At 41.1% G+C, this 11,740-nt stretch overlaps 1 protein-coding gene across 1 annotated transcript; it reads right to left on the reverse strand.

The window, feature by feature from the left end:
• Nucleotides 1-617: 617 nt before the first annotated feature.
• Nucleotides 618-11,411, reverse strand: LRPAP1 (LDL receptor related protein associated protein 1). Its single transcript, XM_026846846.1, has 8 exons — nt 11,188-11,411; nt 7,680-7,824; nt 7,214-7,338; nt 5,744-5,864; nt 4,652-4,810; nt 4,103-4,185; nt 1,657-1,833; nt 618-1,345 (listed from the first exon to the last, which is right to left on the reverse strand). The coding sequence occupies exons 1-8, from the start codon at nt 11,365-11,367 to the stop codon at nt 1,280-1,282; spliced, it is 1,056 nt and encodes a 351-aa protein (XP_026702647.1). The 5' UTR covers nt 11,368-11,411; the 3' UTR covers nt 618-1,279.
• Nucleotides 11,412-11,740: the final 329 nt, after the last annotated feature.

Raw genomic sequence — 11,740 nt, forward strand, 5'->3', positions numbered from 1 at the left:
GAATCATAGGACTTTTAACCCACCATGGACCCAGGACCTGGATAAATAATATATAGAGTGGCTGATCCTCACTGACTGGATCTCTTCAGTCTCTCACAGAACAGGCCCAGCATGCAAGGCTCGAGGACAGCTTCCTCATGCAGCACACCACAGCGCTGCAACGTGGGAGTGACAGAGCTTCTTAACCAAGCAGCTGTAATGATTTACCTACATTGGACCTTTACCTTAACCTTGTTCCTGGAACAGTTTCATGTGAAACACTCCTTAGAAATAAAGGGTCAGCATTATCATTATAGAAAATTTCAACCCAGATGGCTAATGTTTGCCAAAGTTCTGATGCACAACAGAAAAATCTGCTCTCAAAGGGGAAAGTGATAATCATCTTTACTGATGATTGTACTGGAATGGAATGCATGCTGAGAGAAGCTGCTTTAGAGAGAGAGAGCCTTCTGTCTACTGAAAACACAGAAACACATTCTTGTGGTGCAAAGCTACCCCTCCTGTCTCACAAACTGAAGTGTGAGTGAACTTTAGTTTAAAGGAATAAGCAACGTGCTCAAAATACAGGTCTGGTTACTTCTCGCTCAATGAGAGGGAAGAAAAGTCTCACCAGTATCTTGTTTTGATTTTTTTAATGACTAAGTGTAACAAAACCAAGCAACAATGTAACAAGATAATTGTACACATACATTCAGAAACTTCAGATGTGTTAGTATAACTAGATGGTGTGAATTGACCTCAATACTTGTTCCCTCCTTGCTCTTCCTTGCCCTTTCACATGAAAGATTCATATACAGTGCAGCTCCAAGCCCCTGATCAAAGGCAGTAGAAATATTTTCATTACCTTCAGTAGGAAATGTCATAGGCTAGGCACTGACATAGAAGGCTTATCTGGCCTCTGTTCTAACTTCCTGTACCTCAGTGTTTGCTTCCACTGATCAGAATACCCTTCCTGACTTATCAGATTAGGATTTTTTTACTAGCAGGAATCTTCTCAGAATTCACATCTTTTTCCTTTTGACATGACTGCATATTTCAAAGGCTCATAATCGATTCAGATGTAAGATTTATATGATCCAAGGTGTGCAACAAATTTATAATCTAATCATTTGATAGTGCAAATACAAAACTGGCAATTAACTGGCCCAAAAAAGCTTTCTTACAGGACAATTCTGTTCAATCCTTACTATTTCAGAAGGACTCCTTGGTAAATCCTGTTCAAAAAACCACATTATCTGTTTTGTGTTAATAAATTGATCTCATGAAGGAGAGCAAATTTTTATAATTCATTGTGTTGAAGACCTTGAGAGATTCTGCTGGACAAATCTTGCAAGTGCTTCTTTACCTAGGAGGAAAACAAAACACATAAAACAAATTTTAGTAAGACAATGAATTATCAATATCATATATTCAGATTTGGTACCAGTATGTGTGACAACAGGAAGAACAGAGACCAGGGAGATTTCAGGCATTTTAGAATGAGGTCTACAAAAAGCAATTATACGTACCCTGTACTAAACACGGAGCACAGCTGTGATTTAAACTTCCCATTTGGAAGTCATTCAGCTTACATGAAAAAACAGCACTGGACAGTCTACATACCCTCTACTACTGAGTTAACCTTTCAGCATGTATATACACTGGATTTATACAGACCTTATATCCTAGTTCTTTTGTCTTTTCTTCCAGCATGGCGTATTTCTCTTTGTTTCTGTTCAGATGATCTTTATCTCCAGTTCCCTCTACATGCTTCAGTTTCTGGTGTGAAATCTCTAATTGTTTCTGATAATGATGGTGTTTTTCAATTTTTGCTTCAAAGTGTTTCAGCTCCTCCTATGACAACAAATACACATAACTTCACAGGATTCTTTCCTTCACAACTTCTTTCCAAGGCTTTCCCTCTCTTTCCTTGCCAAGACATCCCTAATGCTATTTCACTAAGTCAGGCACAGAAAGTTGAGTTCCCTGCTCCTTAAGAATGCCTGGACAATACATTACCACAAAGACACCCAATTTTGAAGGTAGGTCCTGAAAATGTCCCACTGCAGAGTCCTCAAAAGGAGGCTGCTGATGGCTGTGAGGTGCTATGAGATGATGGCATGAACACTGAATAAAAGTGTATATATAAGAATAATGGACTGGGTGGAGGGAGACAGATTATTTTTAAGAGAAGCCTCTTTTCAAAATCAGGTCCTGCTGTTTCCACTCAGACTGAATGTTTTCTGGGTTTGCAGGCTGCTATCATGTATCTGAAATCGGATGAATTAATTAACAAACAAAAAGCCCTCTTAGTTTGCCCCAAAGACAGTGGCCAGACTAACTGCGGTGTTCAGGGACATATCAGAGACGGTCCTCAGATAACCTGGTACACTGCAAGGGGGACCAGAGAATGAGCATTGTCTCTATGCACCAAAGCATGTTTTGCTACTTCAAGGCAGTAAATTTAGATTCTCTCTGTCTTAGGACACCTCCTCTGTGAAAAGAGTATAAACACTTTAAACTGTTATGCCACTTATGGCAGCAGTTCTATCTGTCACATCTAGAAAAACTCAGACAAACCCTACAGTGAAATCCCCCTTTTGACAGAGCCCAGCTAATTTTGGTCACTGATGTGTTTCAGTCCTGATGGCTGACAATATTCCTCTCACTTGAAGACAATTTTAAAATGAAGTAAAGATCTATCGTACTAATAGATCTTCTTAAGCTTTTAAAGTAAAGGGCTTTTGTTTTTGACATTTATGACAAGAAAATAGTTTCCTTTTGCTGTAGAACATTCCAGTCTGTTTTACATACCTCCATTCAGGACCTCAGTTTGGGATTTTACTGCTCTGATAAATAATTTTAGCTGCTCCTCTCAGATGATGTACCTCTCATTATTAAACCCTTTTGAAGCTGGTACTGTGGGCAGTCAGGAGAAGACAACTTCAGCTGCTCAAACAAGGCTGAATGGAATCTGCACAAGATTTCTTTAATTCTGCTTTCGTGGACTTTGTAAATGGGCCGATATTTCATTATGATTCTTACTGGTTTCTTTTGTTAGGATATCCCAACATTCACAGTAACAAGACAGGTTTGCTCTGGTTCTGGTGAAGAGGGTTTGCATGAATGAAGGTTTCTACTAAGATGGTAAAATTAGTAAGCAGGTATGTGTTCTTGCTTATGGAACTGGGACTTTATTTTCACTGCGGCAGATATGAAGGTCAAATTTACCTCTCATGCAATTATACAGTCCTGATAAAAATGTCCCACTGAGGTCAGCAGAAGCCTTGCTGCAGACTTCAGCAGGCTTTCCTCTGACAGTCTTAAAAGCAGGGCCACTGAAATCAGTGTAATTTAAACATGTGCTTTATAAGAGATCAGGCTGCATGTGAGTTAAAAGAACTAAGATGGGTCTTTGATATCTTAGAGAGACAGATTTCAACCCCTGTCCAAGGCAGTTAAACTGTCTCATTAACTTACCCAGAAAAGAAGGTCAAGGTGACCATGGAACTCCATGAAGAAGCCCTGAAGAGTTACTTCTCCAGGCTACCAATCAAAGTCTATTCTGATAAACAGGCAGTCAGATGAAAAAAACACCCATTTTTTCAATGCAATTTGAATTAAATAAAACCAGTATGAACCCCACAGGAATTAATTTCTCTAATATTTCCTTGAAAAGTGGTCTTTATCATGGTACTCTTGGGTCAGTTCAACACAGCTCCAACACGGGAAGTTAGCAGTGCAAGAGGTGGCCATAAGACAGAAATTGTTGGGTACATAGAGTGCACTGCTTCCCAAAGAAGTAATTACATTAAGAGATTGGTAAGAGAGGGAAATCTGGTGCACTGGAAACAAAAAAGCAGGGCCTGATTTTTCAAAGATTTCAAAAATGCAACACTTGATCTCACAGGATTCAGAATTTTCATTTTGCCCATTATGACAGAACCATGCATATGACCAGTTACCTACATGTTTATATATTTGAAATATTAAGAAAGAAGCATGACTCTTTTCTATGGTGTCTGAAGAGCAATACAGAAGTAGTTGCACTCAGAGCAACATTGAGTGTTTCTTTATGTGGGAAATTATCTTTCCTAAGAGATTTAACTGGAATTCTACTTACCCGAAAAGATTCAAGTTCTTTCTCAGTGAAATTTGCTGATTTAGCCATGTCCCACAAATCAATCACTCTTGGTTCTTCAAATTCTAAACAAACACATACCACTGAATAAAAATCTGGACACAATCCTTTTATGTCCAGCTTCTATGAAAGATGAGTAGTTTCTCAAATACATACACACAGATATATAAAGCGTTACATTACTAATAGGTCTATTTAGATGAAAAAGGAGAAAAATCCAAGTACTTAAAGCTATAGTATTGCTGTAGCAAGTATTTTTTAAAAAGTAAAAAAACTCCCAACTCTAGGAATGGAATAATGGCTCTGCTTGCCCTACATATTGTCTCAGTTACCTGCCCTCCTGGGCTGAAGGCATAATACCCCTTCTCACGTGGGCATCGAAGACAGAACTGCCTGGCTTAGCTCTTCAGTCCATTGTGGTCACACCATGTACTGTAATACCATGACTACATCTAATTACTTGTCCACTTATTTTTAATTTTTTAAAAATGAGATTAATCCCAAATAAGCATAAAACCCACTGTATCATACCACTGGTTGTGTCATATCCCTGGTGACTGACTTTACGCAAACGCTCAAACCCCTGATTGATGCTTCTTAACTTGTCTTTGAGTTCTCTGTGTTTGTTGTGCAAGATTTCTTCTTTCACCAGGTTCTCTTCAGATGGGTTGATAACATTTTTGTGGATATCTGTTGAAGAAGAAAGTGTTATTGATTGTGAGCCAAACCACAATAGGTCAAAAGCTCCAGAAATCCCCCAAATCTGAAGTGAATAAAAGATTATAAGTTCTTAGCATTTGAGCTGAGTGTAAAGCATCAACACCACACTCCAAGAAGCAGTAATTCCTTTTGCAGGTCCATATTAAGATCAAAGCCACACAATGCTCTGGAGGGTGATATTACAGAAATGGCTTTTAACTCCTATTGCCCACCAGACAAAATTTTAGTAAGGAAATGTTATATTCCTAGATTAGCAATATCCCAAGGAGACTGGATAAAGACGGTTGATGAGTCCTGCTCCCTCTTCCCTGGGCATTTCATGAACCAGTCAGTACATCTGATGTTGAAATATCTTCTAGCAGCTTCCAGCTCGGAACCCACAATGCAAACATCAAACTGCTTATAAGTTTTAGAATACTTTGGCTCTAACAATTTTAACTAAGATTAGTACAGCAAGCTGGGTTCAGATCCTCGATGCTTTAACACACCTCAGGCTTAATGCCTAAGATATTCAAGTATATCCTCTTGGGCTCCCAGCTAGTGAGATAAAACATGCATGTTCTGCAGACCTTAGGACCACATTTTGCAGCAGTGGATCTATGCTTGCTGCATAATTTCCAGTAAACTACGATGGCCATCATTGCTAATCTGATGGTATCTTCCCTGCATGAAGTACAGGCAGAATCAGAAAACTGAAATGGCAACATTTTCATTAGCTGGCAAGATTTCTGGCAGCTAACGCAGAACTAAACCCAGCAATTATGTGGAAATGTCAGCATCTGCAAGCAGTTCTGACAGAAATGTCAGACTTCGGGAGTTTCAAAGAAACTTGGAAACAATGGAGGTAATGGGCAGAGAAAGAGTTGTACTGATCTCAAAAACATCAGATAAATGATCAGGCACCTTCTGTTCTGCTCACAGTCTCCAGCAGAATATTGTATTCACGAATCTTTTCTTTGTGATGCTTAAATTCTCGCCAAAGCTTATCCAACTCCTCATCAGAGAACTTCCCAGAGGTCTTGGCCTGAAAGAAACATGAGCTCATTATGCTTTCCAGGCCAAGTGCTTTTAAGTGCACTCAACTGCCAAAACTTCTTCCCACTTCCCACCATGTTTAGAAAATTATTAAGTCCAGCTTTTCCTTAAGACCTTTTGTTTTAAATCCCTTTATATTAGTGTGAGGTCAGGATTTAGACATCGATGAATATGGTGGCTTTGATCATGTCAAAAGGAAGTTTGCTTCAGGCTTATAAAGCCAGACTTGCTATGGACTACCCAGTGAGAAATGTCCATCATTTCTATTCCACAGGAAACAATTTAATACAGAAATACGGGCCATGGAGCTCCATATGAACTGTAAGGGGACTGTTTGCATGAGGGATGCAGGCTGATATTAAGCACAGTCTTTACTTAATCTTACTCTACTGGCAAGTGAAGATTTTATCACTTCTGTGCATTTGCTCTGCAGTGATTTGTTTCCCACTGGACTGCTTTTTAGCAATTAGGGAATCACTGGTCAGACAGCTGGAGCACTACTCACTCCACAAATCTGGTGACTTATCTGCTGCAATGTATGATCAAAAGTTAATGTTTTTGATACCTATTCAGCCCCATCTCTTTTTCTGCTTAGGGAATATTCCAATCTAATGCACTTTACTGTTCCCCAAAGCACATAACATCATGTCCCTTGCCAGAGCTGTAACATTTTACATTACAGTAACATTTTAAAATCCAGCATTTTTTTTCCTCTGCTTTACTACCACTACACTAGACTGGCTTAAGAATTCTTTGTTTTACCTGACTACTTGTTTCTTAAAACCTGTATTATTTCATTTTTTAAGATTATGACTTTGACAGTTTTAACTGCCCAGACTGATAGTATTCACTCAAATACCATCCTGGGAAAGTCCTTATTTAACACCCTCCAATATACATTTAACTTTTAAGCATTCTAAGAAATGATTCTATTTTAAATGCATATTTTTAAAAGGATCCAGAAACAACCATAAGAAAACCAGGAAGAACACCATAGGTATACTACCACACACCGCAATAGTCACACAAAGGGAAACCATAAGTTCAGTGAAATTTGAGGAAAAACTCTGTCTGTGGACCCTGGATCTTATCCTCTGTGCAGACTGATGTGGGTGTTTTCTTTGGTGAAGAGAACCTGCCACACTTGGTAACCTAGATGCAAGTGGGATGCCCTCAGGGCACAAAGATTTGAGTTACAGAGCACAGCAGCTTGGCCAGTACTTAAAAGCAGAGTAGTAAAGCTATGCAGTTCGAGTCGAGGAGCTATCAGAAGACAGACAATAGTTCAGTGAATAAACAATGATTTCCTACACTCCAGTTCCTAGAAATCTTGCTCACCTTGCTCCATAATTTTTCCAGTCTTGGATCATCTAGTGTATCACTTTCTGTACCGTCTTTAATGTAGTTGGTATCAGCTAGTTGAGAGTCCTTCTTTCCATTCATTCCATATTTAGTCATAATGACTGCAAGGGAACAGAAGATACAGAAACATTAGATCCATCTATGGATTTAAGAAAGATGAGAGACTGGGTACATCCCTGACTTGCAGAGCTGGATTTTGCAGCTCACAGTGGAAATGCTAACAGTTTAGGGTGCAGAGGTTCCACGTTTAATGACCTCTTCTGAAAATATAAGGAGCAAAGCAATCTGTTAGCCTCCTGCAGCTCCCTACTGACCTCCAAAGAACTTGTGTGTGCTCAGTGTCTGGAAAGACAACCTGTCATTTAATGGTTCAAATACAAATACAGGTGTCTAAGCATGTGTCTGATGCAAAGTTTAAACTCCTTCTGCAAAGATATCTTACCATTTAAGTTGCGTCTGAGTTTGGCTTCTTTCTCTCCATCTTCATCTAGCCCTTCAGCCTTCAGTTTTTTCCAGCTTAGCTCATCCTTTTCTTGTATTTTTAGATCACTGTGTAACTCAGCCAGTTTCACAGCAGAGAGATGAAGCTAACAAGAACAGAGCAAGGTTTGTATTCAGTTATGTGGAGTCACCTCTTGCTGCAGTGTTACCTCAGAAGCCAGTATATAGGCGTAGCCAGTATAGCACAACTTTTTTTTATTTTACTCTAATGCTATGTATCCACCTGAATTTAAGGGCCTTAAGGGCACATGTAACATCTCTTGCCTGTGAACATGGCTATGCCCCAGCATACTAAGTGTTAACAGAGAGCAATCACACAGCCTTCTCTCTCAGCTCTTCAGCTACTTGGATAACAGCAAAATTATGTAAGTGTTAAAAACTTGTATCTTTCTTTGCTGTTCCTTCAAGTAAAATTGAAATGGCATTTTTCCTCCACTTTTAATGGGACCACCTCTGAAAATGATTCTACCTTAAAAATATCCAGTACCAATAACAGAGAATGTAAAAAAAAAAAAAAAACCCAAAAATTTATTAAATCAATTCAGTCACTAATTAACAAAGGGCAGTAACAACCAAATTTCTCAAACATGCCACTGCCACATGTCCTTTCTTGTGGACCACATTCTAACCATATATTTAGTGAGTTGGTAAACTTTGTCAGTGTGGTTTTGTAGACTATCAGGACACTGAGGATGGCCTGGCAGGTCAAAGAGCCACTTTATCAGCAATTTTTACTAGGATCAAGGTGCAAAATTTTCTAAGATCACTTGTTAACATAGTTTATGTGCATTAAAACCACACAAAATCTAGAGGTATTCCTGTCCCACATAACAGAACAAAAAGATAAGACATTGAGGCTGAAGCCATGAAAAAAAAATAATTAAATTAATCACAGATCAGCTTGAAATTTTGTGAAGTATAGAGAAAACTGGAACAGGGACAATGACTAATATGCAGTTGGCTAAGCAGCACTGCTGCAAATTGAGCCTGAACTGCTGAACTTCCACTTTAGTTATTCAGTTTAAAACAAAAAATTGTAAGAAATCTTATTAATGCTTCAGAACTTATTGCATGTGTGTGTGTGCATCTTAACAACAAGGTGAGGTAAGAAAAAACCCAGAGAAGAGAGGAAGTCAAAAAAACATGAGCAACGTGACTTCCAATACAGTTCTACTTGAGATGACTGAGTCCTGCCTTTGACCTCTGAGCTGCCAGCTCCTGGGAGCTCAGATCCAGCTCTGAACCACCTTGGCTCATCTGTCCTAGGACAAACTTATTTACTGGATGGGTTATTTTGGTCATTAAAATCAGACTACAAAAATAGTAATTTTCAGTGAGGAAGCAGTATTTTAATAAACATAGACTCAGACCTCACTATTTTTAAACATCTGAATGAAACAGAAAAGATTCAGCCATTCATTTAAGCTAATGCACTAAATTCCTATAGACAGGAATTCAGGAACCTGTGCACATTATTGTTTCTGCTTTCAGCTTAGGCTGCCCTATTAATTAGTCTTGTGACTATTCTACTGAACAGAATTATTTTAATTTTTAAACTAAGTTTTTTTCCTTTATCTTGAGTTTGGCTTACTGAAATAATTTAATAAAATCTAGAGTAGTTGGAATCACAGGTAAATATAAAATTTATAGAACACTTTGTGGCTTTCTGAAGGACTGCTCATCCAGCTGTGTGTTGCAGTGCTGAATTGCAGCATCTATCTTTTATGTCAAAACAAAGGAGTTCCTTATTTTCAGTACTTTCTCCACCACTACCAAAATGACAGAGAGTTTAGCACTGGTGCACACAAATATTTCAAAGCAGGTCGAACACACAGGCATAGTTTACCTCTTATTTCAGACCTTGCCCAGACATACTGAAAAATTATTTTCAAAAACACAGGCTGGGTGTCAGTTGTACTCAGAAGTGAAATTTAGATGGTAGCAAATTTAGTTCAAGCAAGTGTTGTCTCTCTGAAATCTGGCTCACACGTACAGAATTCACTAAAGCTTAGTTCTTCACTCTGACAAAGTTAACTTCATTTTACATTTTAGCATCTTAATGTAGATGATGTAATGCATCTCAAATTCGAATTCCAGAAGATCCAGACATGAAAAAAGACTGTAATTGGAAAAATAAGAGGAAACTGACAATGCTTTAATTAAAGTCTATTTGTAGTCTCCATGTTGTTTCTTCTTCAGCTGTCAGTTCACAGCTGGACTTTCACTATCACACACTGCCCTATCCCCCATTCCACCCTTCTCCCACTGAGGGAAGGAGTATCTTTGATACTTTCTCTTGGCATGTTGGGAGGCAGCGTTAGGACAGCATTATAGCAAATTTATTTTTTGACTAAATCCTGGGATGTCCTACCTCTAATTCAATAGCTCAGGCCGTGGAATGTCTATCCAGGATACAGGAAATCCAGAATCAATATTAACTATATTTCTTTGCCTGAAAGAACTGAAACTTTACCAGCCATGACCCTAACTTCCACACTCCACAATATTCAGGGGATGAGTATGGGTATGCAGTGCACTTCTCCCCTCTTATTGGAGCTGTACTGCTTATCTGTAATTATTTTTTTTTCACTGTAATTAAATATTTTTACTGTATTTTCACGTTATTTAAATATTTCTTTAGCTCAGAGTGAGAGAAAATCAAGTAGCACTGTCAAAATGAAGGCTCCCATCTGAGAATGGCGATACCTGTTTGCTGGTCCTCCAGCATCTGACTACATCACTTGGTATAAATGAAGGTGACATAACCAACAAGGTGGAGGGTTTCTTATTTTCCTGCGCAGTGAGCTCCTGTCCTGTGCAAAGCAGGAACCAAGGCCACCGCCTTCAGACAGATGAGAGCATCACGCCCCCTAACAAAATACGGCTAAAGCATTCAACCAGCGACAACTGGAACCAGTCTCAGATCCTTCATGGTACCTGAGAGACTTCACTCTCCCTTCTGCTTCATGGACACGCAGTTTAGCTGCTGGATTTAAATACGGGAAGATCAACACTTCCCATGACGGATACATATGGCAGGAGAGAGGAAGGAGATACGACCTGAGAAGTCCTTACACGGCACCGCAGGGACACAGCGCCGCCTGAACGGCTCGCAGGGAGCAGGGCTGTGTGGGCCCCGCTCTCAGCTGCCCGCCAGGGACAGGCAGGCTTGAAAACAAAACAAAATCCACCGCAGCCCGGAGACCCCACACCAAGCCGGGGCCTGTCGAGGCGACGCCAGGCCAACCTCGGTTTCTCCTCACACACAAGTCCCCCGCTCCAACCGCCGCCCGCCGCTTCTCCCGCCGCATCCCATCTCCTGAGGCGGCTGGCAGGGAATGCGTGTGCGGGGCGGCCGAGCCCGACGCTGGGTCTCCCGCAGAGCTCTGCCAGGGCAGCCTGCAGAGCGCCGCCACGGCTCCGGCCCCTCCCGCGCCTCCCTCACTCACCCGCTGCGCCTTCTCCCAGATCTGGTTCAGCCTCACCACCCGGAACTCCCCGGCCTCCCGCCGCTTGGCGCCGGCGGCCGCCAACCCCTCGTTGGCCTCCCGAGAGTACTTGCTGGCCTGGGCGCCAGCGGCAAGGAGGAGCGCGGCACCCAGAACCGCCAGAGCCCGCGGCGCCGCCATGTCGCGCTGGACGCGGAACTACACGTCCCGAGATGCCGCGCGGCTTCCTGCCCCAGGGCCCGGCGGGGCGGCGAGGGGCCGGTTGTGTCGGGAAACGGGGTAGGGCCTGGTGGCGTGGGTAGAGTTGGCCTTGGGCTCTTTCTCTTCAAGCGGGTTCGTGCCATTCTCCTGAACGTTTGCTTCACAAAATGTGGGAATACACCGAACGCGGCAGTTCTTGCGAGTGGTTTTTTTCGCAGCCTGTGGTGACTGCGGTGAACGCGCTCCTGCACCCTGTGTGTCCCTCCCTCAGCGAAGTGTTGCTGTCAGCTGTGTGAGGAAAAGGGAACACGATGGGTTTAAACACCACACCTTTGATCGAACAAAGCTTTCA

Source organism: Athene cunicularia (assembly GCF_003259725.1).
Source record: "Athene cunicularia isolate RWA chromosome 4 unlocalized genomic scaffold, athCun1 chr4_part1, whole genome shotgun sequence".
NCBI classification, from domain to species: domain Eukaryota; kingdom Metazoa; phylum Chordata; class Aves; order Strigiformes; family Strigidae; genus Athene; species Athene cunicularia.

What these genes read in the sequence shown, in the direction of transcription:
- LRPAP1 (XM_026846846.1), bottom strand. Translation starts at nt 11,367, where the DNA reads ATGGCGGCGCCGCGGGCTCTGGCGGTTCTGGGTGCCGCGCTCCTCCTT. An exon ending in TGGAAAAATTATGGAGCAAG is followed by an intron (nt 5,865 to 7,213) that starts GTGAGCAAGATT and finishes TGTTTCTTTCAG; the next exon opens with GCCAAGACCTCTGGGAAGTT. An exon ending in CAAAAGAACTAGGATATAAG is followed by an intron (nt 1,346 to 1,656) that starts GTCTGTATAAAT and finishes TTTTCCTCCTAG; the next exon opens with GTAAAGAAGCACTTGCAAGA.